The following is a 27837-nucleotide window of genomic DNA, read 5'->3' as shown; positions in this document are numbered from 1 at the left end:
GGAAACCGGAGCACCCAGAGGAAACCCACGCAGACACAGGGAGAACATGCAAACTTCACGTAGTCAGTCGCCTGAGGCGGGAATTGAACCCGGGTCTCAGGCGCTGTGAGGCAGCAGTGCTAACCGCTGTGCCCACCGTGTCACCCACTAATAATAGTCATCATAAATTGGTTTGCTTAATTTTTGTGTCTAATTTAGAAATTACCTCTCTATGACTCATTTTAATTTGGGATTTATCAGTTGATTAGTACTGATGGAGTGATTTGAGCTCATGTCCCTGGAGCATTGACCTAGCCCTCTGGAATAGGAGCCTTGTGTTCACTGTACCATCAGCTCCTGATGATAGAGCTGATACAGTGACACTGTTTCAGGGCAACAGAGGCGGCTTAAATTCTGAACCTACCCATCCAGGAGAGCAGGGAGGAGAAAGTGAGGACTGCAGATGCTGGAGATCAGGAGATAAATCGGGAAAGGTGATGTGATTGACTAGCAACTGCCTTCTGAGCATTTTAGGGTGGGCAATAAATACTGGCCCAGCCAGCAGCACCCTCATCCTGTGCCTGAATTTCACCCAGTTGGGAATGTGGAATTTTGTTTCAGAGTCTTAGAGTCATACAACGCAGAAACAGACCCTTTGGTCCAACCATAATCCCAAACTAATCTAGTCCCACCTGCCTGCACTTGGCCCATATCCCTCCAAACAGTTCCTATTAATGAACTTGTCCAAGTGTCTTTTAGATGTTGTAGCTGTATCTGCATCCACCACTTTCTCTGACAATTCATTCCACACATGAACCACTCCGTGTGGAAAAAGGTTGTGCCTCATGTCCTTTTGAAAACTTCTTCCTTTCTTTTTAAAAATATGCCCTGTAGTTTTGAACTCCCTCACCCTAGGGAAACGACCCTTGGTATCCACTTTAACTATGCCCCTCGTGATTTTATAAACCTCGATCAGGTCACCCCTCAACCTCCTACACTCCAGTGAAAAAGACCCCAGTCTTTCTAGTCTATTTTTATATCTCAAACTTTCATTCCTGGCAACGTTCTGGTAAATCTTACCTGAATCCTCTCCAGCTTAATAACATCCCTCCTGTAACAGGGTGACCAGAATTGCACACAGTACTCCAGAAGAGGCCTCACCAATGTAACTGTACAACCTCAACATAATGCCCCAAGCCCTATATACCAACAATATGTTTGCTACCCCGAAAAGGGTGGTAAGTTTTGGAGGGGGTGCTGGGGAATTGTGAGACTTTTGCTGGAAAATACCAGCAGCAGTAGACATTTCGGCCTGCTGCCCATTCACCATGTTCACAGACAACACTCCCCACTAACGTCACACTCCCACTCGCTCTCCACTACCCTTTGACACTCGAGAAATCCATCAATTTCTACGAATTATATTCAGTGTCTGGACCTCAGCACACACTGGGGCACTCATCTGGCTCACCACTGTCTGAGAGAGAAAGTTCTCCTCATCTCAGTCTGCTCATGGCCTACTGTGTGTTCTGAGACTTAGGTCTGTACTCCAAGCAAGGGAAAACACCCTCCCTGCATCCCACCTCTCTAGGTGTTATATATTTAAACGTAATCCCCTCTCATTTGTATATACTCCCATTAAGTACTGGTCCAGTCCTACAGCACAGAAACAGACCCTTCAGTCCAAATTGACCATATTCCCAAGTTAAGCTAGTCACACACCCAATCCACCCTGACCTGCACATCTTTGGATTGTGGGAGGAAACCGGAGCACCTGGAGGAAACTCTCGCAGACACGGGGAGAATGAGCAGACTCCACACAAACAGTCACCCGAGGTTGGAATCGAACCTGGGTCCCTATGAGGTAACAGTGTTGAACGCTGAGCTTCTCCAGTGTTTCTTGCCAGTGTGTGTTTCAGATTTCCAACCCCCACTCTCCACTCGCCCCAGCATGCCATTGTTGTGTGTTTCGCCAACCCTTCTGCACTTGCGTTGGGCGGTAACTCCTTGCTGTTGTCTCCCTCCGCAGCCTGACGGCCACCTTGGCAAGTGTGGGAGCAGCCAGTATTCCTAGCGCTGGCCTTGTGACCATGCTGCTCATCCTGACAGCAGTGGGCCTTCCCACTGAGGACGTCAGCCTGCTCATTGCCGTCGACTGGCTCCTGTGAGTAGCCACAGCTGGGGGGGGTCTGGGGGAGGTCTTGTGCGGGGTGGGAGTTGACGAGGTTGAAAGTCTGGGGGAGGTCTCATCGCAGGGGATTGAGTCTGGGGGGCGGGGAAGGTTGGGGGATCGGGGGAGTCATTCTGGGGGAGGACTCTAGGGGAGGGGTGTGGTGGAGGGTCTTATGGGGGGGGGGGTGGAGATGGGGTGGTCTGGGGAGGCCTTGAGTGTGGGTGCATGCTGGGTCTTGGGGGGAAGGTGGTGATCTTGGGTAGGGGGGGTCTCAGGGGTGTGGGAGGTCTGGAGTGGAGGTGGGGGCCTGGGGTGGTCTTGGGGATGTGGTGGGTATGTGCGTAGGTTGGGGGCTTTGGCAGATGTGTTCTGGGGTAAAGGTCTGGGGGTGGGGAGGGGCCTGATGGTGGGGGTGGGGAAGTTTGTGGGGGTCTGGGGGGAGGTGTGGCATCTGGGGGGTCTCGCAGTGCGTGTGGGGTGGTTTGTGGAGGTCTTGGGGTATGGGAGGTTTGGGGGGTGGTGAGGGGTTTCATGGGGGGTGTGGGGTAGTCTGTGGGGGTCTCAGGGGTGTGGGCGGTCTGGGGGCTCTCACGGGATGTGGGTGGTCTAGCAGGTTCTGGGCGAGATGGGAGTTCTGCGGGTGAGGTGGGGGGGGGTCAGGAGGGGCAAGTAGGGGGTCTGGGGGTTCTCAGGGAAGTGTGGGGGAGGTGTGAGGGTGGGGGATTTTGAGTGAAAAATGCAGAGCTTTGAGAAAGAGATAGGAATGGGACATGGCGCAAAAAGCCCAGAGAGCGGCATAAAGGCAATCTCCCTGCTCGAGTTCATCCAGAGGCTCCAGCTGTGAGCTCACGTGGGATCAGATCACTGCTGTGGAAGTGGGCGGCATTAAAATGTAATTAATTGCACGCTGGTTTCCATCGTGGTGGCTCAGGGAGTGTTTACTTGACTGTTGTAAAAATCAGGGAAGGAAATCTGCCAACCTTACCCAGTCTGGACTGCATGTGACTCCGGGCCCCCTGCATTGTGATTGGCTGATGTCTGCCCTTAGAAAAGGGCAAGAAGTGGCTCAAAAGAGCTTGTTCTTGATTAACTGAGTTTGAATAAAACTGAGGAGAAATTACTCTTTCAACAAGGTTCTGGGGACAGGATGTATTTTGAGCTGAAGTGTATTAATAGCTCTTAGTCATTGTCTCACCACCAAGTAGAGAAATGTTCTCTCCTCCTGCCCTGTCAAGTCCTTACATATTAGTATGATAGAATGGTTACAGCTCACAAGGAGGCCATTCAGTCCATCATCTTGTGCTAGGCAGCACAGTGGCTCAGTGGTTCATCCTACTGCCACACAGTGCCAGGGACGCGGGCTCTATTCCAGCCTCGGGCGACTCTCCGTGTGGAGTTTGCTCTGGGTGCTCTGGTTTTCTCCCACGCTCCAAAGATGTGGAGGTTAGGGCGGATTGGCCGTGGGAATTGAAGGAAACTGTCTTCCTTATCTGGTCTGGCCTACATGTGACTCCAGGCCCCCAGCAATGTGATTGCCTCTTGACTGCCCTCAGGGTAATTAAGGGTGGGCAACAAATGCTAGCCTACTCAGGGATGCCCTCATCCTGTGAATCAATCAAACAACATTAATCTACCAAAGGATGCTTTCCACTAGTTCAAAATCCAAACTCTAAAACAAATTATATAAATAGATATACATCGCCCATGTTACATCACACCTTGTTGTCTGTGTTTCTGGAAAGGTATTTGTATTTTTTTCCCTGAGGGACAGAACTAAAGTAATTGTTTACTTATCTTGTCATTTCCTTGTTCCCCTTTATCAGTTCTCCTATTTCAGACTTTAAGGGGCCTACATTTATTAACAATAATCCTTTTCTATTTGCATACTTAAAGAAGCTGTTATTGTTTGCTTTTATGTTCCTTGAAGTTTACATTCATACAATAGTTTAATCCTCTTGATCAACCTCTTGGTTCTCCTTTGCTAAATTCACAGTCCTTAGGCTTCCTATTTTTCTAGAAACTTTATATAACTCTTTGGATTTAAGCAGTCCTTAATTTCTTTTAGTAGATGTGGTTGGGGCACTTTTCCTGTTGTCGTCTTTTGCTCAAAAGGAATTCAAACACGTGAATTCTTTCCTTAAATATTAACCGTCAGCTGTCCACTATCACGCCTTTTAGTGAAGTTATCCAGTCTATCTCAACAACTCACCCCTCCAGCATTTGTACTCTGCTTTGTTGGGATTTTGGACCCTCGTTTTGGATTAAAGTACTTCGCTCCTGAACGCAGCCTAACTGAGGATAAACTGTTCCTTAGTTGGTTCCTGCTGGTCTAACAATCAGTTCTTGTAGACACTCCAAGGCACAGCTTTCTTTATAATTTTTCTTGCTCAGCACACCTTCTCAATTCTGGTCTCAATGTAATTAACAATAGGGTTGCTGTTCAGGCAGGTGAATGTTATTTTATTTTGCGTTTGCAGCGATCGTATGAGGACATCGGTGAACGTGGTGGGTGACTCATTCGGAGCCGGGATAGTTCACGATCTCTCCAAATTAGAATTGGCAGCCATTGATGCCCAGCACGCGGATCAAAATGACTTGGAGATGGTCAAACTCCGGCCAACGCTTGACAATGAGAAGAACTACAAGATGGAGATTACCCCCCTGCTTCCATACGCAGGATACAACTCAATCCCAACTGACGATTACGAAGTAAAGTTTCCTTTCGGTTCATTTTCGAGGTGTTTGTGGTGACTCGGTTCAAGAAGGCTTGTGCATTTATTTAACACTTTTCATGACCCTAGGCCTTCCCAATATGTTTTACAGCTCATGGAGTACTCAGTCAGTGTTGTTGTTGTTAAATGGCGGGGCGGGGTGGGGGGTCGGGGTGGGGGGGTGGGGTGTGGAGGGGGGAAGGTTTCAAGGAATGTGTCCATAATCAGATGGTACTCATTGTGATGCTGACTGGAGAATAGATAATGTTCAGGGCTCCAGGAGAAAGGCCTATCCTTCTCCAAGTCATTGCCTAATGGTTTCCTCAACTTAACATAAGCTGTTTCCTCGGACAGTCCAACACTTCCTTGGAAGTGTCAGCCATTCTTTGCTCCTTCTGTAGGGATACTCTTTGCGCTCAGATCTCTGCCCTGTGAATTTTGTACAGTGAAGTCTCAGATAGTGGGACTAATCCTAGCTTAGAAATGATAAAACAATCACAAAAAAAATGTACAAAACAGAAAGAGACTGATGAATGACCCAAAGTAAAGAATCACACAACACCGTGTTATAGTCCGATCGGTTTATTTGGAAGCACTACCTTTCGGAGCGCTGCTCCTTCATCAGGTGGCTGTGGAGTATAAGATCGTAGGACACAGAATTTGTAGCAAACGTTTACAGTGTGATGTAACTGAAATTATATATTGAAAAAGACCTGGTTAGATCAAACTGTAAACGTTTGCTATAAATTCTATGTCCTACGATCTTATTCTCCACAATCACCTGATGAAGGAGCGTCGCTCCGAAAGCTAGTGCTTCCAAATAAACCTGTTGGACTATAACCTGGTGTTGTGTGATTTTTAACTTTGTCCACCCCAGTCCAACACTGGCACCTCCAAATCATGAATGACCCAAACAACTCTAACTTTTCTAATTTTGATGGTGGCAGTCCAAGCAGATGACCCGCCCCACTTTGTGGATGAGAAAGGATTCTCCTTAACGAATGCTTGTAGTCTCCAGTGAGGGATTCAGTGATGTAATGCCATTGAACGTCAAGGGGTGGTGGCTAGGTTCTCTCTTGTTGGAATGGTCTTTTTGCATGACTCTTCTATGGTGTGAATATCACTAACTGCTGCCTGTGCTTAATGTCTCATCGCAGACCACAGACATCAGGAATGATGGAGCTGAGCAGGATGACAATGAACCAGGCGAACTGAAGGAACCTGAAGAATTGAATAACAAAGAATCAAAAAAACCCACCTAATTGCGATAAGGAGAACGGGATGTATAGAGAAGGATGAAAACATGGAAGAAGAATAATTTGATTCTGTGAATTTTTTTTTAAAAAAAGTCTTTCCCTTAGAGAGCAAAAGAAAATAGTTTTAATAGAAGCAGAACAGTGTTTTCCTGTCAACTCTGTGTTAGATGGCTAACTCATAATGTAAGGTTGTCAGATGGATTCCCACTGTTAAACTTCATATAAGCAAGAACTTCAGCACAGCTTCGGTTTGCCAATTCTCTAGGGTAACCCTGTAGTCTCCAGGACTTAAACAGTCAATCCCCTGTACTCCGCTCTGAGCTACCCAGGAAGAAAGTCAAAGGGACTTAATTTTTTTTTAACTTGTCTCTAGCAAGGTTTGTTATCCAAATAATGGATGTGGGAATGGTCACCCTATCAAATAATAGAGTCTATTTCCGTTCTGGGGATGGGCAGGAAGATTCCGAATGTTGGGAAGTGCTGGGGGCTGATGGCTAGGGTGTAAGCCAACTGTGACCACTCCAGATGTGTGTCCAGATAGAATTGGTGACCCTCACATGCAGTTGTTGAAATCCTATCCATAGGATTGACACTTGGATGAAGCAGCGAGGTCTAAAGCAAGTAGGAAATGATCGACTAGGGCAAAGAACAACCGAAAGAAAGAAGTGAGAGTGAAGAGGCTATAGCGAAGTTTTGTATATTGCTAAATGTGTCCCTTGTATTTCAGTCAACGTGAGCTGAAGGTGTGTACGTACATAATTCCAACAATAATCATTGAATCACCACAGTGGAGATAAACACCAATCGATTCCATACCAACCCTCTGGAGGCCAACCCATCTAGACCCTCCACTACCCACCCCCCCCCCCACTCCATCTTGCAGCACGGTGGCTCAGTGGTTAGCACTGCTGCCTCACAGCACCAGGGTCCCAGGTTCAATTCCAGCCTCAGGCAACTATCTGTGTGGAGTTTGCACATTCTCTCCGTGTCTGCGTGAGTTTCCTCCAGGTGCTCCGGTTTCCTCCCACAGTCCAAAGATGTGCAGGTTAGGTGAATTGACCATGCTAAATTGCCCATACTGTTAGGTGTACTAGTCAGAGGGAAATGGAACTGGGTGGATTACTCTTCGGAGGGTCGGTGTGGACTTGTTGGGCTGAAGGACCTGCTTCCACACTGTAGGGAATCTAATCTAATCTTCCCATGGCTGACCCACCTAGCCTGTACATACGTGGACACTGGGGGCGATTTAGCATGGCCAATCCACCCTAACCTGCATGTCTTTGGACTGTGGGAGGAAACCATGACGAGAATGTGCACATATACGGTTGACCGCGAATGGAATCAAACCCAGCTTCTTGGTGCTGTGAGGCAGCAGCGCTAAACCCTGAGTCACCGTACCACCCTTGTTGGGAGCACAAACCAGAGTGACCCAGCAAATCAATCCCTGTCAAAGCCAAGCCTAGTTGCTTCTGATATTTCTTTTGGAGTCTGATTCCCCCTTCAGCCAGAATACTCCCATAACATCATAACCATCTGTGTGCACAAATTGCTCCTATTTTGTTTCTTTTCCTATAGTCTCTGGCCAATTATTTTAAATTGATGACATCTAGTTACTGACCCAGTTAGAGTCATAGAGAAGTACAGCACAGAAACAGACCCTTCGGTCCAACTCGTCCATGCCGATCAGATATCCCAATCCAATCTAGTCCCAATTGCCAGCACCCGGCCCATATCCCTCCAAACCCTTCTTATTCATATACCCATCCAGATGCCTTTTAAATGTTGCAATTGTACCAGCCTCCACCACTTCGTCTGGCAGCTCATTCCATGCACGTACCACCCTCTGAGTGAAAACTGCCAGAGTAAATAACTCAATCAGATCCCTTCACATTTGTGAACACCTCCCTAAGACCATACAGTGTAGATGCAGATGGCGTCTGGACAACTCGCTCAAGGGTCATCCAGGTGCCAACATTATTCCATCATCGCACTGAAGTACCTTTTGACAGTGAAGCATCTTCAAAGCAATTGATTGAGAAACCCATGTGTAATTTTCTCACTAGCGTTGTCTCTTTAGGCAAACACTTTTAAAAAAAATATTGCAACATAAAAATGCTTTGGAGAGGAGTAGAATTGAAGTACTGCATGCATTTCTGGTCTCCCTCCTATTGGAAGGATGTTGTGAAACTTGAAAGGGTTCAGAAAAGACTTACAAAGATGTTGCCGGAGTTAGAGGGTTTGAGCTATAGGGGGAGGCTGAATAGACTGGGGCTGTTTTCCCTGGAGCTGAGGTTTTTAAAATCATCAAGGGCATGGATAGGATGAACAGCCAAGATGTTTTCCCCAGGGTAGGGGAATCCAAAACTAGAGGATATAGGGAAAGTCTTAAAAGGGGCCTGAGAGGTCACTTTTTCACACACAGGGCGGTATGTTTATGGAATGAGCTGCCAGAGGAAGTGGTGGATGATGGTACAATTACGACATTTAAAAGGCATCTGGATGGGTATACGAACTGGAAGGGTAAGAGGGATATGGGCTAAATGCTAGCAAATGGTAGGGTGACTGATAACACTTTTTGCTTTATTTTTCATTTGAAAGTACATATGGCAAATTTCTGGCTGTAACAGCTGCTCCTTTTTGAGATAGTTTCGGTGCTGGAGGTGATTTCCTCAAATTTCAGGAGCAGCAGTTACTGCTTTATATGCTGTTGCATTGTTTTGAAACTTAGAAAAGGGGAGAAAAACAAACAAAGGAAGCACATAGTGAGGTCAGTGCAGGAGAAAGAGAGAGAGAGAGAGAGAGAAAGGAACCCACACTGTGAACTGACAGAGTTAGCAGTTACTGCTTTTGCTGTTGAATTCTTGTATCGCTGGATGCGATGTGCATCTGGGAAAGTTAAAAAAGTGAACGTCACAACTGATCTCGGAGGAACCTGTTTGGGAAAGGTCACAGCACAGAAGCAGATAAGTGGATTTTAAGTGCGGCCTTAAAATAAGTCTGCAGTAGTGAGTAGAGTGGGTTCTTTTTTGATTATATGTTTTATTGAGCTATGTCTTTTGATTAAACTTAAAATATAAGCCATAAGTATTCATTTAACCTGGAGCAGTGTTTGGTAGAGGAATAAGACAGTGCTAATTCTGGGTCTGTGGATGTGAAGGAGCAAAAATGGCCCTTAGAGTGAAATGCTCTTCTTGTCGGATGTGGGAGTTTAGGGAGGGTTTACGGGTTACTAAGGATTATATCTGTTACAAATGCCATTGGTTGAGAATCCTATCAGATCGAATGGATCAGTGGGAGAGGCAGTTAGAGGCAATGACGAATTTACAACAGCAAGGGGATGTGATGGATGGCATTTATCAGAAGGGGGAAAAGTCTCAGATACAGTCACATAGATGGGTTAACTCAAGAAAAGGTAATAGAGGCAGGCAGCTAGTGCAGGAGTCTTCTGTAGCTATCCCCATTTCAAACAGGTATGCTGTTTTGGAAAATGTAGGGGGTGATGGATTCTCAGGGAAATACAACACGAACAGCCAAGTTTCTAGTATTGAGACTGGCTCTAATGCAATGAGGGGTATGTTGGGTTCCAAGTGATCGATTATCTTAGGGGACTCTCTAGTCCGAGGTACAGATAGACATTTCTGTGGCCAGCAGAGAAAAAGCAGGAATAGTATGTTGCTTCCCTGGTGCCAGGATCAAGGATGTCTCGGAGAGGGTGCAGAAGGGGGAGAGGGACCAGCAAGAGGTCATTGTCCACATTGGAACCAATGACATGGGAAGGGAAAAGGTTGAGGTTCTGAAGGGACGTTACAGAGAATTGGCAGGAATTTAAAAAGGAGGTCCTTGAGAGTAGTAATATCTGGAATACTCCCAGTGCTACGAGCTAGTGAGGGCAGGAATAGGAGGATAGAGCAGATGAATGCATGGCTGAGGAGCTGGTGTTTTGGGAGAAGCATTCACATTTTTGGATTATTGGAAGCTGCTTTGAGGTAGAAGTACAAGAAGGGCGGATTGCACCTAAATTGGAAGGGGACTAATATACTGGCAGGGAAATTTGCTGGAACTGCTCAGGAGGATTTAAACTAGTAAGGTGGGGGCTTGGGACCCAGGGAGATAGTGAGGAACGAGATCAATCTGAGACTGGTGCAGCTGAGAACAGAAGTGAGTCAAACAGTCAGGGCAGGCAGGGACAAGGTAGGACTGATAAATTAAAGTGCATTTATTTCAATGCAAGAGGCCTAACAGGGAAGGCAGATGAACTCAGGGCATGGTTAGGAACATGGGACTGGGATATCATAGCAATTACAGAAACATGGCTCAGGGATGGGCAGGACTGGCAGCTTAATGTTCCAGGATACAAATGCTACAGGAAGGATAGAAAAGTAGGCAAGAGAGGAGGGGGGTGGCATTTTTGATAAGGGATAGCATTACAGCTGTGCTGAGGGAGGATATTCCTGGAAATACATCCAGGCAAGCTACTTGGATGGAATTGAGAAATAAGAAAGGGATGATCACCTTATTGGGATTGTATTATAGACTCCCTAATAGTCAGAGGGAAATTGAGAAACAAATTTGTCAGGAGATCTCAGCTATCTGTAAGAATAATAGGGTGATTATGGTCGGGGATTTTAACTTTCCAAACATAGACTGGGACTGCCATAGTGTTAAAGGTTTAGATGGAGAAGAATTTGTTAAGTGTGTACAAGACAATTTTCTGATTCAGTATGTGGATGTACCTAATAGAGAAGATGCAAAGCTTGACCTACTCTTGGGAAATAAGGCAGGGCAGGTGACAAGTGTCAGTGGGGGAGCATTTTGGGGCCAGCGACCATAATTCTATTAATTTTAAAATAGTGATGGAAAAGGAGAGACCAGATCTAAAAGTTGAAGTTCTAAATTGGAGAAAGGCTAATTTTGACGGTATTAGGCAAGAACTTTCGAAAACTGATTGGGGACAAATGTTCACAGGTAAAGGGACGGCTGGAAAATGGGAAGCCTTCAGGAATGAGATAACGAGAGTCCACAGAAAGTATATTCCTGTCAGGGTGAAAGAGAAGGGTGGTAGTTATAGGGAATGCTAGATGACGAAAGAAATTGAGGTTTTGGTTAAGAAAAAGAAGGAAGCATATGTCAGGTATAGACAGAATAGATCGAGTGAATCCTTAGAAGAGTATAAAGGAAGTAGGAGTATACTTAGGAGAGAAATCAGGAGGGCAAAACGGGGACATGAGATAGCTTTGGCAAATAGAATTAATGAGAATCCAAAGGGTTTTACAAATACATTAAGGACAAAAGGGTAACTAGGGAGAGAATAGGGCCCCTCAAAGATCAACAAGGTGGCCTTTGTGTGGAGCAGCAGGAGATGGGGGAGATACTAAACATGTATTTTGCATCAGTATTTACTGTGGCAAAGAACATGGAAGATATAGACTGTAGGGAAATAGTTGGTGATATCTTGAAAAATGTCCAGATTACAGAGGAGGAAGTGCTGGATGTCTTGAAATGCATAAAAGTGTATAAATCCCCAGGACCTGATCAGGTGTACCCTAGAACTCTGTGGGAAGCTAGGGAAGTGATTGCTGGGCCTCTTGCTGAGATATTTGTATCATCAATAGTCACAGGTGAGGTGCTGGAATACTGGAGGTTGGCTAACGTGGTGCCACTGTTTAAGAAGGGTGGTAAACACAAGCCAGGGAACTATAGACCGGTGAGCCTGACCTCAGTGGTGGGCAAGTTGTTGGAGGGAATCCTGAGGGACAGATGTACATGTATTTGGAAAGGCAAGGACTGATTAAGGATAGTGAACATGGCTTTGTGCATGGGAGATCATATCTCACAAACTTGATTGAGTTTTTTGAAGAAGTAACAAAGAGGACAGTGCAGTGGACGTGATCTATATGGACTTCAGTAAGACGTTCGACAAGGTTCCCCATGGGAGACTGGTGAGCAAGGTTAGATCTCGTGGAATACAGGGAGAACTAGCCATTTGGATGCAGAACTGGCTCAAAGGTAGAAGACAGAGGGTAGTGGTGGAGGGTTGTTTTTCAGACTGGAGGCCAACCAGTGAAGTGCCACAAGGATCAGTGCTGGGTCATGACTTTTCGTCATTTATGTAAATGATTTGGATGTGAGCATAAGAGGTGTAGTTAGTAAGTTTGCAGATGACCTCAAAATTGGAGGTGTAGTGGACAGCGAAGAAAGTTACCTTAGATTACAACGGGATCTTGATCAGTTGGGCCAATGAGCTGAGAAGGTGGACTTTAATTTAGATGTGAAGTGCTGCATTTTGGGAAAATAAATCTTAGCAGGATTTATACACTTCATGAGGCTCTTGGCAGCGTTGCTGAATAAAGAGACCTTGGAGTGAAAGTTCTTAGCTCCTTGGAAGCGAAGTCGCACGTAGACAGGATAGTGAAGAAGGCATTTGGTATGCTTTCCTTTATTGGTCAGAGTATTGAGTACAGGAGTCGGGAGGTCATGTTGCAGCTGTACAGGACATTGGTTAGGCCAATGTTAGAATGTTGTGTGTTATTCTGGTCTCCTTCCTATCAGAAAGATGTTATGAAACTTGAAAGGGTTCAGAAAAGATTTACAAGGATGTTGCCATCGTTGGAGGATTTGAGCTATAGGGAGAGGCTAAATAGGTTGAGGGGTGATCTTATAGAGGTTTATAAAATCATGAGGGGCACGGGTAGGATAAATAGACTAAGTCTTTTCTCTGGGTCGGGGAATCCAGAACTCGAGGGCATAGGTTTAGGGCAAGAGGGGAAAGATATAAAAGAGACCTAAGAGGCAACCTTTTCACGCAGAGGGTGTATGGAATGAGCTGCCAGAGAAAGTGGTGGAGGCTGGTACAATTGCAACATTTAAAAAGACATCTGGATGGGTCTCTGAATAGGAAGAGTTTGGAGGGATATGGGCTGGGTGCAGGCAGGCGGGACTTGATTGGGTTGGGATATTTGGTCAGCATGGACGGGTTGGAGCGAAGGATCTGTTTTCGTGTTGTACATCTCTATGACTCTATGACTTTACGACAGTAAATTCTAAATTCTAAATAGGGCTATTTTCACGATATCTGGTTGGCCTGGACGAGTTGGATCAGAGGCCCAACCCCTTGCCATGCTGTATTCGACGATAAACCGAAATTATGTTATATTTGTCCAGAATCTTGGTTAGATCAAACGTGAGTGCAGAGATTTAGTCTCTAAATTAACAAAAATCACAGAGCCACTAAAGAAGGCTCATGAATGATTTGCCAGAAGTCATAGCCACAAGGAAGTATTGAAAAGGTTGATCCTTCTTTCTGTAGAAAAGCGAAAATCGCAGATAATATGATCAAATCCTTTGAGATAACGATTGGGTTTGATTGGATGGACATAGAGAAGATGTTTCCAATTGTTGAAGAGACGTAAAACCAGGGGTCAATGTGGTGCAGCGTTAGTGTGTAAAAAAAGATTTTAAAATGGGGGTAAAAAGGTGGAATGAGGGGCACTCTTGTGGCACAGTGGTAGTGTCTCTCAGAAAATAAACAGACCTTTTGGGGCTTCCTATCCCTGGACCAAGTTCAAGTCCCACCTGCTGCAGAGGTGTGTAGTTACATCTCTGAACTGGTTGATCAGAAAAATTGTTTAATGAGGGGAAAAAAGTCCTGGGACCATAAATGTAAGATAATGACTGATGCACCCAACTGGGAATTCAGGAGAAATGTCTTCATCCAGTGAGAGGTGAGAATTCACAGGATAAGGGCATTGCCTGATAGGCCAGTAATTATTGCCCATCCCTAATTGCCCAGAGGGCAGTTAAGAATCAACCACATTGCTGTGGGTCTGGAGTCACATGTAGGCCAGACCAGGTGAGGATGGCAGTCCAAAAGTGTGGTTCTGGAAAAGTACAGCCAGCATCCGAGGAGCAGGAGAGTCAATGTTTCGGGCATAAACCCCTCATCAGGCTTCTGCCTGGAACATTGACTCCCCTGCTCCTTGGATGCGGCCTGACCTGCTGTGTTTATCCAGCAACATACTCTCGACTGTAATGCACCTAACCTACACAACTCTGAACGCAATGGGCAAATTAGCATGGCCAATCCACCTAACCTGCACATCTTTGGATTGTGGGAGGAAACCACAGCACCCAGAGAGGATCCACACAGACACGGGGAGAACGTGCAAATTCCACACAGTTGCCTGAGGCTGGAATTGAACCCAAGTCCCTGGTGCTGTGAGGCAGCAGCGCTAACCATTGAGCCACCATGCTGCCCATTTTTGATGCGGCCAAACAACTTGATTGTAAATGGGTGAGTCTCCTGGACAACCATCCTCCAGAAAGCAATGGCAAAGCCCTGTAGCATTTCACCTGTAAGTGTGGACTGATCTCATGGACATCTGTGGGCCAATTCTGTTAAACAAGCGCAGGAGAAGAGACCGATAAGTCTAAGTAACACCCGAGGAGTTGGATTCTCCACTCTCCTAATGTGAGTCGGGAGTGGGTGAGTATTTAAGTTGGTCACCAACAATCTGTGCAGTTTGAACTATTACCTGTCACCAAATGGAGCAATTTCCAGCCGCTAATCCATTGATCTAGAGGACTGTCCAGATGGGAAATGGGAAAGGTTGAATTGACAAATCTACCCTTCAGCCATCATTAGGAGCGGAGTGTGGATGGTTTAACTTAGATGTAGTTTCCAGTCTGATACCAAAAGTGTTTATGATTTGAGATTCCCTCCTGCAGTTTGAATCTGAGGTGAACAGTCTTAAGCATGTCCGTGATAGGGAAGGAACTTGTCTTGCACTTTCATGATGTCAGTTCTGCCCACTATCACCCTTACAGCTGCTGTTCCACTCCAGAACACGAGGCGAGGTTGGATTAAACCTTTTTACGCTTTATAACATCTTACTTGCAGAAATGAACGATGTATGCACGAATCTCTGAGCTAATTCTAACAAGGCCTGGATAGACTAGATGCAAGAGGATGTATGTTCTCGCTGGTTGGAGAATCTTGAACAATCTCAAAACGCCGTGGGTAGACCATTCAGGACTGAGATGAGGAAATATTTCTTTTCCCCCTCGGAATGTAGTGAATCCTCTACCAAAGGAAGCTGTGGAGGCCAAGTCACTGAATATATTCAAGAAAGAGATTGACAAATGTATAGATTTTCAATATTTTTAACCAACCTATGCAGAGATGTTATAACGCACCTCTGTGCGGCGGGGCCAAGGTTTGAATACAGGTTTTGAAAACAGAAAATAGCAAGAGTAGGCCATTCAGCCCTTCGATATGACCATGGCTGATTGTGCAATCTCAGTATCGCACCTCCTGCTTTCTCTCCACAGCCCTTGATCCCATTAGCCACAAAGGCCACCTCCAGCTCCCTCTTGAGTATATCTAATGAGCCGGCCCCAACAGCTTTCTAGCTAAGAGGCACGGACACTACCACTGTGGCTGAAATGCCCTCATCTCTAGATTTTGTAGACACCAAGGGGTGTTGGGGAAAGTGGGAATACGGTTTTGGGATAGAGGATCTGCTATGATCAGATTGAATGGTGGAGCAGGCTGGAGGGGCCAAATGGCCTGCTCCTAGATTCTCCATTTCTATTTCACTCCGTCACCCATGTTTCAGTCTGCTCCTTTTAGGAGCACAGGTGAATCCCCAGTTCAAGTACACCACTGAGCACATTTGAAGTACCCAATGACTACACACTGAATGTTCCCTTCCCTAACTCCTGGCTTGAGAGATGATGGTCTCCCCAGCTCTCCAAACCTGGTTTTCCTTCATTCACTCTCTCAGAGGGTGAAGTTAAGACTCATCAAAAACCATGTGTCCCCAGGTGTGGGCAAACTAGGAAACGGATTTTAACATCGAAACCCCGACCTCTGGGTGCCATTTCCATTGGGGAATCTTTCAGTCAATGCATCAGCGTTGAGCTCCCTGTGCAACACCAGATGGCTAACACGTCTACCAGTCTAACACCAGGGGCATCACCTTACCCATGGGACCAACTGGACCTGCTGTTCTCAGCATCCAGTGTGTGTCTGCGCGTCTTGATAAAATATTGGGCTGTAGTTGCAATACTGTAGCAGATAGCAATCATTTGGTTGTTTGTCATGTGCTATGCACTATATTCACTGATCTTGTGATGTGTTTGAGGTAACAGCTATCATATTGTGTTGTTTTAATAAACATTTGGGTGCTGTTCCATCACAGAACGTGTTTCCTTTTCTTCTGTTCCCACCAGAGTCATGGTTTTCCCAACTAATTGTAAGCACACATGGGCATGCCCGAGTGGTTTAGAATACCCCTTTAGTCAAGCTCACTGATACCCATACTCTCGTGAAAATCTCTACAGGCAGCACTAGCTAAACCCAGGCGTGAACTGGTGAGATGGTAGGCATGAAAATGAAAAACGTTCAAATGAAAATAAGCTAGGGAAGGGTCCTGACTATTTCAAATGGTGAAGCTGCAATCAACCAATTATGGGCGGCATGGTGGCACAGTGGTTAGCACGGCTGCCTCACAATGCCAGAGACCTGGGTTCAATTCCTGCCTCAGGCAGCTGTCTGTGTGGAGTTTGCACATTCTCCCTGTGTCTGCGTGGGTTTCCTCTGGGTGTTCCAGTAACCTCCCACAGATGGAGGTTAGGTGAATTGGCCATGCTAAATTGCCCATAGTGTTAGTTGAAGGGGTAAATGTAGGGGAATGGGTCTGGGTGGGTTACTCTTCAGAGGGTTGGTGTGGACTTGTTGGCCCGAAGGGCCTGTTTCCACCATAAGTAATCTTAAAAAAAAAACATTCTTGGTCAGTTTGTGGGTTTGTCCTTGGTGGGGGAGAAACGAGATTGTTCATACACTCTCAGACACAAATGGTCCTTCTATTTTGTGCAGGTGGCTACCTCATGTCTCGCCACTGCCAGAGATCACCCAGGCCACATCCACTCGGTCTGTCCCCTGTAGTGGGCAGGTGTTGGGGAGTCAGGAGGTTGAGGGGGTGATCTGAGAGAGGGTTATAAAACCGTGAGGAGCATGGATAAGGTGAATGGCAGGTGTCTTTCCCCTAGGGTAGGGGATGTCAAGACTCGGGGGCATATTTCTAAGCTGAGAGAAGAAAGATTTTCAAAAAACACAAGGGGAATGTTTTTTACACAGTTTGTGGTTTGTGTGTGGAATGAACCTCCAGAGGAAGCAGTGGATGAGAGTACAGTTACAATGTTTAAAAGGCATTTGGATAAGTATGTGAATAGGAAATGTTTGGGGAGAAACATACAAGTTTAGAACCTTAGAAATAGTGTGTTCCTCGTGAATTGGAGATGGAATGTTTACACCCTATACAATTGTTTCATCGAGCAGACAGACAAATACAATATTTTAAAAAGGAGGATATTTGGAGTGCACAACATTAAATACAGTAACACCACACCAGGATCGTTTCACTTTCTGTCGGTACATTTTATTGACTTCATACAGAAGGACGCAGACTCCAACACAACCTGTTCTGGTTCTAAAGTGAAAAATAAATAGCAGCGTTCAGGTGCACTGGTGACAGTCTGTTTACCGTCACTCGAGGCGAAACCAAGTTTCTGTGACGAAAGGTAAAAACCATTAGAAAATAGCCAACTGTGCGATGGACAAGTATACCATTAGGAGGAAGTTGTCTGCCTTTTAAGGTTACATAACCATCACTCCTGGATTCTAATGCAGAATCACTTGGTACAGTGCCACATTCTGGCAATGGACCAAACTGGATTGTTTTGTAATAAATATGCAAAAATAATTTGGGCTAAATAAGAAATAGATACATGAATTGAGGCTGTTTGGACCCTCAGGTGTGTTCCTTGTTTCGATAATATTGCAGCTGATCATAGAGGTCAGCCTTCGGCCCATCGAGTCTCTACACTGACCCTCCAAACAGCATCCTGCCAGGCTGCCCCCTCCTTTATCCCCCACAGCCAACCCACCCTCACCTGCACATCTTGGACTGTGGGAGGAAACCCACGCAGACACAGGGAGAATGTGCACACTCCACACCGACAGTCACCCGAGGGTGGAATCGAACCTGGGACCCGAGCATTGCGAGCCAGCCACGCCACCCCGACTGCTGCTGGAAAGTCTCTCTCCCTCCCCAACCCCATATCCTGCACCCTTGCCTCATGAGGTAGATGGTTAACATTTTGCACATCTGTCAGTGTGTGAGTCCTGTGTGCGTGTTTCCCTCCTTCCTCACTCGGGCTGAGGGGTGACCTTATAGAGGTTTATAAAATCATGAGGGGCATGGAAAGGATAAATAGAAAAGCTTTTTTTTCCCTGGGATGGGGGAGTCCAGAACTAGAGGGCATAGGTTTAGGGTGAGAGGGGCAAGATATAAAAGGGACTTAAGGGGCAACATTTTCACACAGAGGGTGGTGTGTATATGGAATGAGCTGCCAGATGAAGTGGTGGAGGCTGGTACAATTACAACATTTAATAGGCATATGGATGGGTATATGAATAGGAAGGGTTTAGAGGGATTTGGGCAAAGTGCTGGCAAATGCAACTGGATAAGGTAGGATAATTGGTTGGCATGGACAAGTTGGACCAAATGGTGTGTTTCCTGTACACCTCTATGATGGGGCAAGACAGAGTAAACCTTTACCAGTGTCATCCTGGAACGGTCAATTTGCAGATGCACGTCAGGAGAATTCACTGAAGGACAATTTGCCATCCCTGGATTCCCTCCCTCCCACAAAATAGTGTCTGTTGTGGAAAACTCCCTCTGAGTCCTGTTTCCTACCACTTAGGCCTGAGTATGCGCTGTCCTAATTTTTCACTCATCAGGACAAACGCAAGAATGCCAAAACTTCAATGAGGAGCAACTATTTGTATTGCATGAGAAGAGGGCACTGATTGGTCGGCAAGTTGACGTTAATCAGGTGATGCATTGCCACAAAATGGGAATCTAATGTCCTCCAAACCTTTGTGTAATTTGAAAAGAAAATGAGGCACAGTTCCTGTTCCTTTGCCATGGAGAGGATTGGTCCCAGGGTGTGAATAAATATAGCAAGCCTTAAGTTTGTTGTTGGCAGAAAGTTGTGACTTTGGGTGTATGGAAGATTTAGGTTACACACGGCCATTTCCCCATTGCCGCCTGAAGATTAATAGCTTGGGATTTCCCAACTGAGCAACGAAACATCTGGACTGCTTGGATCACAATGGTTGAAGAAGAAGGACCCTCTGTGGGATGTGGGGGCATTAGTGCTTTGAGAGCAGACGATCATTATATTGGTGGTATCATGAAGGTGTCTGGGAGAGGTAATGGGATTCCTTCTCGGTTAGGAACAGGCGGGAGGGTGGTCACGGGACAGTACATTAGGAGGAAGATTGAGGTTTGGTCTTCCTCACCAGCAGCTCCAACCAAGAATTGTTAACATTCAAAGTTTCCTCCAAAACTCTTCATCAATCCCACATTGCAATGGTGTCAATATTCATTATACCTCTGTCACTGACTTTGTAACTACATATGTAGTGTGTTTGTTTGTTTGTAAAAATCAGTTTCTAAATGCAATATTAAAATCTTATCAAAAGCAATTATAAATGGCCCATAAATTCATAGAATCACTACCATGCGGCCATTTGGCCCATTATGCCCACTCTGAACCTCCGAAGGGCATCCCACCCAGATCCAACCTAATTTACCACAGCCACTCGACCTAACCTGTACGTCATTGGACCGTGGGAGGAAACCAGAGCAAACCCGTGCAGACACGGGGATAATGTGCAAACTCCACCCAGACCCGAGGCTGGAATCAAACCTGGGTCCCTGTGAGGCAGCAGTGCTAAACACTGAGCCAGATTGTAAACCATCTTATTTTCTGATTTTTACCTGCCCCGCCTTTAAAAAGCCAGTTGACAGCACATTTACCCATTATCTTGCCCCGCCCTCATCTGTCACAGTGATGGGATGCGAGCCCTTTCCCTCTACCCAGCCAAAGTGTCAAGTAAGCTCTCGCCAGGCTCTGAGAGAATATTATGGAGGGTACTGTCTCGATCTAGCAAGGGGTTTGGTTTTTCAAGAAAAATACATTGCTTTCTTTATTCTAAACTACTCATTGGTCATAGCTCAATAAATACCAACCCTTAAGACCATCATACCAGAATAGAGAGGAGGACATTTTCCAATCGGAATATGTAATGAATGTGTAATTTTAGATCAATATAACTTCATCCCTTAAAATGGTTGATTCTTATCAAAATATAGTATGCATGGAAGTGAAAGACAAATCTACATTCTATGTACATTTCCCTTCGGTAACTTTGGCGTTGTGAAGGGTACAATACTAATGTCGCTCATTGTCACATCAAACATGGCAGCTGAGGTGTCCGAGGACTTGCCTGAAACAAAAATTAAAGTCTATGTATTTGGAATTAGATGGGCTTCTCCTGTCCTCACAAGGTCGACATCTTTATTTCAGAATCCACCTTCTTCTTCTGCTTTTCCATTATGGCCTCCAACTCTGTTACAGATCGATTATCCTGTAAGAAATGTGTTAATAAGAACACTTTTAGGAAATTGGAAACAGCCTTGTCAGACCCAACTGGGCCTTCCGTCCTTGGTGAGTCGATATGACTGAAGGGTTGACTCAAGTAGGCCTGCATTGTTTGGGAGAATGAGTGGTCATCTCATGGAGAAAGGGAAGAACCGCAGATGCTGGAGATCAGAGTCAAAAAGTGTGCTGGAAAAGCACAGCAGGCCAGGCAGCATCCGAGGAGCAGGAGAGTTGACGTTTCGGGTATAAGTCCTTGGGCTAATGCTCGAAACATTGATTCTCCTGCTGCCTGACCTGCTATGCTTTTCCAGCACCACACTTTTTGACTACAGTCATCTCACTGAAACAAGAAAGAGTCTTGAGGGTCGTTCACTGCATCCAGTTCTAGTTGCCTAGTTATAGGAAGGATATTGTTAAACTAGAGAGGGTTCAGAAGAGATTTACCAGGATGTTGCCAGGTAAGGAAGGCTTGAGTTGTAAAGAAAGGCTGGGACTTTTCTCACTGGAGCGTCGGCGGTTGAGATGGAATTTTACAGAAGTTTATAAAGAAGTGAAGGATAGAGCTCAATAGTTGCTTTTTCCCTGGGATGGGGGATTTCAAGACCAGGGGGTACATTTTTAAGGTGAGAGGAGAGAGATTTAAAAAAGACTTGGGGCAATGATTTTACACACAGGGTAGTTCATGTGAGGAATGAGCTTCCTGAGGAAGTGGTGGATGTAGGTACAGTTACAACGTTTAATAGACATTTGGATAAGTACATGGAGAGGAAAGGTTTTGAGGGATATGGGTGAGGAGCAGGCAGATGGGAGTAGTTTGGGATTATGTTCAGCATGGACTGGTTGGGCCAAAGGGTCTGTTTCAGTACTGTAGGACTCACAATACACTCGGGATGTATTCTCCTTCTGTTGCATGTAAAGACACCAATCATACAGCAACAACTGGATGAAGAATGGCATGGCGCCTTCATTCAAAGCGAAGATGACATGGAGAAAGAGAAACTGGGAGGCTCTGTAGGACGAGTGTGTTCTGGCTACTGAATACATTGGATTATAGATCACATCTGGTCTCAGGGTAAAAGGTGATGGACAGCCACCTGAGATATACCCCCTTTCAAGGTGCACCGCAGCACATTAAGTCTCAAATTGTATGAACATAAGAACGAGGAGCAGGAGTAGGCCGTCTGGCCCCTTGAGCCTGCTCAGCCATTCAATAAGATCATGGCTGATCCTTTCGTAGACTCAAATCCACTTACCCCCCCCCCCCCCCCACTCACCATAACCCTTAATTCCTTCATTGTTCAAAAAAAATCGACCTTCGCTTTAAAAACATTTCCTGGATTAGCATTAACTACTTCACGTGGTAGGGAGTGCCACAGATCTATAACCCTCTGGGTGAAGAATCCCCTTCTCAATTCAGTCCTCAATCTGCTCCCCCTGATCTTCAGGCTCTGCCCTCTTGTCCTAGTTTCACCTGCCAGTGCAAACATCCTCTCTACTTCAATCTTATCTATTCCCTTCATAATTTTATATGTTTCTATAAGTTCCCCCCTCATTCTTCTGAATTTCAATGAATAGAATCCCAGAATACTCAGTCTCTCCTCATAAACCGACCCTCTCAACTCCAGAATCAACCACCTCTCATTCATAGACTGGAATCCAATATGTTATTTTGTGGATGAAATCTATCGACCTTTTCGGCAACTTACTCATGGGATGCACATGTTATTGGCTGGGCTCGTGTTGATGGACCAGAGCGCGGTTTAGACAGAATAACATTTGTTGTGGGTCTGGACTCACATGTAGGCCAGAGCTGGTAAGGATGGTCGATTTCCTCTCCCAAAGTGAACTAATTGACTGTGATCACCAGTAGGGTGGAGGTTTTGTTATGTTCCATTTCTTGGATGTGAAATGAGGGCTCAATCTGATATTTGAACCAGAACACGGGCCTGTGGTCGTGGCTTACTCGGCCAGTGACATTACCACAGCACCATCACCTCCCCTGAGTGAATAGACACCAAATTCCACTCTATCCCTAAGGAGCTTGGTCCATAGACTGACCACTCACTCAGTCAATATTGGTTTTGCCATTTATTTTAAACTTAGCGCATTTTGATCTGGCGCTTTGGGGTAGCATGGTGGCTCAGTGATTAGCACTGCTGCCTCACAGCACCAGGGTCCCAGGTTCGATACCAGCCTCGGGCGACTTTCTGTGTGGAGTTTGCACGTTCTCCCTGTGTCTGTGTGGGTTTCCTCCGGGTGCTCTGGTTTCCACCCACTATCCAAAGATGTGCAGGTCAGGTGAAGTGCCCATGCTAAATTGCCCATAGTGTTAGGTACATTGGTCAGAGGGAAATGGGTCTGGGTGAGTTGCTCTTCGGAAGGTCAGTGTGGACCTTTTGGGCTGAAGGGCCTGTTTCAACACTGTAGGGAATCTAGTCTTGTGACCACCCCCAGACCACACCCTTCCCCACCAACCCGACCTTGTATGGTGGAATAAGGAGACTCCCTCTAATTAGGGGCCATTGCCATAAAACTCTCACAGAAACTTTACAGTGTGGAAAGAGGCCATTCAGCCCATCAGGTCTGCGATGACTCTCAGAAGAGCATTCCACTCAGACCCAGACTCCTACCCATGCATTTCCCATGGCCAATCCATCCTGACCTGCACACCTTTGGACTGTCGGAGGAAACCGCAGCGCCCGGAGGAAACCCACGCAGACACAGGGGAGAATGTGCAAACTCCACACAGACAAAGAGTCATAGAGATGGACAGCACAGAAACAGACCCTTCAGTCCAACTCATCCATGTTGACCAAATATCCTAAATTACCCAGTCCCATTTGCCAGCACTTGGCCCATATCCCTCTAAACTCTTCCTATTCATGTACCCATCCAGATGCATTTTAAATGCTGTAATTGTACCAGCCTCCACCACTTCCCCTGGCAGCTCATTCCATACACGTACCACTCTCTGTGTGAAAAGGTTGCCCCCTCAGCTCCCTTTTAAATCTTTACCCCTCTCACCCTAAACCTATGCTCTCTAGTTCTGGGCTCGTCTACCCTTGGGAAAAAGACCTTGGTTATTCATCTTATTCATGCCCCTCAGGATTCTATTAACCTCTATAAAGACACTCCTCAGCCTCCAGGGGAGAAAAAGCCAAATGTGGAATCAAACCCAAGTCCCTGGTGCTGTAAGGCAGCAGTGCTAACCACTGAGCCACCATATCTAGGCAAAACTACACAGCACTGCTTCCCTCACCAACCCAAAACACTGCAGCAAATGGAGAAGGATTGAGGGAATAATTAATCACAGTGTTTGCTTTCCGTTGTCATTGACTTCACCCCACCCCCAACTTTTGGAACATTTCTCACTGAGATGATAAAAACTCTTCAACTCTATCTCTCTCGAACCTTCACAGAATGGACAACACACTCCCCTCCAACACTTTGAGCTTTCAGCAAGATCCCCTTACCTCAAGCAGTGATTTCTGGACCATTATCTGGCTGTAGACACGGGTGCCCTCCTCTGGGCTCACCGATCGTAGTTCATCTTTCTGCAGGGAGAAGAGCTGGGCACCAGTGAGGATCCCGAGAGAATTCACCGTCCTGAGGGAGACCGAGAGAGGCAGAGAGCTCAGAGCTTTGCAGGGATGCCACTTGTTTCAATGGCGCGACTGTTAACTTCCCTCTGGGCAATTTGGGACGGGCAATGAATGCTGGGCTGTCCAGCGACGCCCTCATCCCGTGAAGTGATAAAACATGTTGGCTTTCTTTGTGCTTTGGAATGTCTGCTCCACGTTTCGCGCTGTGGATTCCAACTTTTTTGGACGTTTTACTTACTTTTCGCTGAGTCCACACCAGGCACAAGCAATCGAGCAATGACGCACATCAATTGTAAACTGATTCACATCGTTAAACTCGGAATGATTGAAATTTACATATTTTATCCCCCTTTCTAAAAGTAAGGAGTCTGCTAGATATTAAACCATCCTCCACCCGTTATGTAGAAACGTAGAAAGTCAGAGTTGGCCCTTCTGCCCTTCAAGCCTACTTGCCCTCAATATGATCATAGCTGATCACCCAACTCAGTCCCTGTTTCTGCTTTTGGATTTTTAATCCCTGTAGCAGTAAGAACTAGGGTTACAGTAAGAGGTCCCCAACCCAGACAAAGACCCTTCATCCCATCAAGTCTGTTCCAGTCAAATACAACCAGCCAACTATTCTAATCTCATTTTCCAGCCCTTAGCACTTAATCTTGTACGCCTTGTAAGTCTACATCTAAATTCTTCTGAAACATTACCCATGTTTCGGTCTCTATCCTTTCAGGCGGTGAGTTTCAGTTTCCCCTTACCATCCAAGTGAAACCGGTTCCCTCACATCTCCTCAAAATCTCCTGCTCCTTTCTTGAAACTAATGCCCTCTGCTCAATGGTCCTTTCACCAAGGAGATAGCTAACTCCTTGTAAACATTCAATGGTTTGTCCTCAACCCCTTTCTGTGGCAGAGAATCCCCCACTTTCTGGGTGAACAAAGTTAAAAATCACACAACACCAGGTCAGAGTCCATCAGGTTCATTTGGAAACAACAGCTTGTGTGATTTTTAACTAAGTCCACCTCAGTCTAACACCAGCACCTCCACAGTTCTGGCTAAGGACATTTCTCCTTATCTCAGTCTGAAACGGTCTAGTCCGTATCCTTAGAAGCAGGGAGCGTAGTTTCAGAATAAGATGCTTAAGATGGAGATGAGGAGGAATTTCATCTCTGAAAGGGTCACCTTTGGAATTCTCTCCCTCAGTGAGTAGAGAGCCATTGAATATATTTGAGACTGAGTTAGACAGTGCTTTTTGAGTCAAGGTCCTGATGGAGGCAGGCAAGTAGACTTGAGGACATGATTAGATGAGCCGTGGACCTTATTGAATGGTGGGCCAGGATCAGTGGGCCAAATGGCCTGCCCACTTGCTCATGTTTAATCTCACATGCCCCCCACATTCTCGTGATAAGCTACCTGGTGCACTCATCTTCACCACAACCCACCTTCCCATGCCATGCGAGTGTACTCCTTGTTTACCCAGAGTGATGATCCTTGACCTTTGAGTCAAAACCCAACTGTGTTCCCCAACTGCCTGTTCCTATTTTCTTGGATGCATTGATGAACGTTGGACCAGGTGTGGTTCAGTGCCCCAGAGATCAATCCTTAACTCCCATCCGGGAGAGCCATCCCACCCCATCTGGACTTACATTTGAGAGAAGCCTTTGGCCTCCAGCCAAGTCTTGACTTCACTTGGGGACGAATTGTAGTCCAGAGGGACGGAGGTGTCAAGGGTCTTCTGCACCTGGAAGGACTTTTGCTGTGCTGTTCTGCCATTGGCAATTCTCAATAAGAGTTCTTCATTCATGACGTTAATCTGGGCATGACGCTCTGAGGAAGCAACATGCAATGTTCGGTTAGACCTGGTTAGACAACATTGGAAAACATTGCTGTACTTGTTGGTCTCTCTACTTTTTCTATTAAGCAAGACCAAATCCACACTCAATCCCAAACTGTGTTGTTCACTGAACTCAACTGAGGTCACAGTGGAGTCCCTCTTTGTCACCACATTCACCGCCACCACACCAAAGTGTTACGGTGCAGAAGGCTGCCTTTGGGCCCATCACGCCTAGACCAGCTCTTTAAGTGAGCATCATTACCTCGTGCCAATCTCCTGTCTTCTTTCCCCCATCCCCTTGCCCATTATTTCAGTGCAAGCTATCATCCAAGCTCCACTATAAGACTCGAACCTGCCCCCACCAGGCCGTGCATTCCATACCCTATCTACTCACTGGGAGAGAAAGCTTATTTCTCACATCGTCCTTGTTCCTTGTGCAAACGGGAACAGCTTCTCCCCATCTACTCTGTCCAGCCCACTCTGAACAATCCGCCAAATCTCCTCTCTGCTTTCCTCTCTCCAAGAAGACTAACTCCAGTCTACCCCCATCATTGTTGTTTCTTATTCTCGCGATAGCTGTGCGCACCATCTACAGGATACCCTGCAGCAACTCCTCAAGGCTTCTTAGACAGCACCTTCCAAACCCATAACCTCGATCGTCTGGAAGGATAACGGCGCATGTGAACACTGCTACCTGCAAGACCCCCTCTAACCTGCGCACCGTCCTGACTTGGAATTAAATCGCTGTTCCTGCGCAGTCACTGGTTTAACGTCTCGGGAATCCGTCCCAAACAGCAGAGAGAGTGAACTCGTGGGTGCAGCTGTTCAAGAACAAAGAACAATATAGCACAGGAGCAGGCCCTTCAAGATGTGCTGGCACATTCTGCCCTTCCATACCATCTTCACTTACAGGATCCATTAGGATTAGAATTCGAATTAGTGTGGAAACAGGCCATTCAGCCCAACAAGTCCACACCGACCCTCCAAAGAGTAACCCACCCAGACCCATTCCCCTACATTTACCCCTGCCTAATGCACCTAACCTACACATCCCAGAACACCATGCGGCAATATATCATGTAGGAGAAAGTGAGGACTGCAGATGCTGGAGATCAGAGCTGAAAAATGTGTTGCTGGAAAAGCGCAGCAGGTCAGGCAGCATCCTGAAGAAGGGCTTACGCCCGAAACGTCGATTCTCCTGCTCCTTGGATGCTGCCTGACCTGCTGCGCTTTTCCAGCAACACATTTTTCAGCAATATATCATGGCCGATCCACCCTAACCTGAATGTCTTTGGAGCGTGAGAGGAAACCAGAGCACCCAGAGAAACCCACGCAGACACAGGGAGAATGTGCAAACTCCACACAGACAGTTGCCTGAGGCTGGAATCGAATCTGGGTCCCCGGTGCTGTGAGGCAGCTGTGCGAACCACTGAGCCACTGTGCCACCACCTGTGCTTGTCTATTTCCTTCTTATTCATGCATCCGTCCAGGTGCTACTTGAATGCAGTTATTTGTGCCTGTTCCCACCCCCTCCTCTGGCAGCGCGTTCCAAGCACTCATCACCCTCTGTGTGAAAACCATGCCTCGCACATCTCTCCCCTCCCCCCTACCCTGAACCTTGAACTGTTGTCCCTTAGTAATTCCCTCCACCCTGGGTAAAAGCCCCACACTTTCCTCTGCTATTCACAACTTTACAAACTTCTATCAGGTCACCCCTCAGCCTCTCCATTCCAGTGAGATCAAACCCAGTCTGTCCAACCTTTCATCATCGCATACCAGGGA

At 46.2% G+C, this 27837-nt stretch overlaps 2 protein-coding genes across 11 annotated transcripts in view; one reads left to right on the top strand and one right to left on the bottom strand.

The window, feature by feature from the left end:
- The window catches only part of LOC140489336 (excitatory amino acid transporter 2-like), a 52279-nt gene extending 35959 nt beyond the window's left edge, over positions 1 to 16320 (top strand). For 6 of the 7 annotated variants that reach the window (XM_072588788.1, XM_072588783.1, XM_072588784.1 and 3 more), the window contains 3 exons: positions 2009 to 2143; positions 4630 to 4861; positions 6021 to 16320. In XM_072588788.1, coding sequence (XP_072444889.1) covers positions 2009 to 2143; positions 4630 to 4861; positions 6021 to 6125 — 472 coding nt within the window. In that variant the 3' untranslated portion in view covers positions 6126 to 16320. The remainder of the gene's footprint in view (positions 1 to 2008; positions 2144 to 4629; positions 4862 to 6020) is intronic. The other variant, XM_072588782.1, reaches the window with a different exon arrangement.
- A 1215-nt stretch (positions 16321 to 17535) lies between these two features.
- Positions 17536 to 27837, bottom strand: part of LOC140489335 (epidermal growth factor receptor kinase substrate 8-like protein 1) — a 107541-nt gene continuing 97239 nt past the window's right edge. For all 4 annotated transcript variants that reach the window (XM_072588777.1, XM_072588779.1, XM_072588778.1 and 1 more), the window contains 3 exons: positions 25868 to 26048; positions 24104 to 24236; positions 17536 to 20616 (listed from right to left, as the gene is read on the bottom strand). In XM_072588777.1, coding sequence (XP_072444878.1) covers positions 20530 to 20616; positions 24104 to 24236; positions 25868 to 26048 — 401 coding nt within the window. In that variant the 3' untranslated portion in view covers positions 17536 to 20529. The remainder of the gene's footprint in view (positions 20617 to 24103; positions 24237 to 25867; positions 26049 to 27837) is intronic.

This window comes from Chiloscyllium punctatum, chromosome 18 (genome assembly GCF_047496795.1).
Source record: "Chiloscyllium punctatum isolate Juve2018m chromosome 18, sChiPun1.3, whole genome shotgun sequence".
Classification (NCBI taxonomy): domain Eukaryota; kingdom Metazoa; phylum Chordata; class Chondrichthyes; order Orectolobiformes; family Hemiscylliidae; genus Chiloscyllium; species Chiloscyllium punctatum.
The sequence above is the reverse complement of the archived record's forward strand: the minus strand, read 5'-3'. Positions and strand labels throughout refer to the sequence as shown.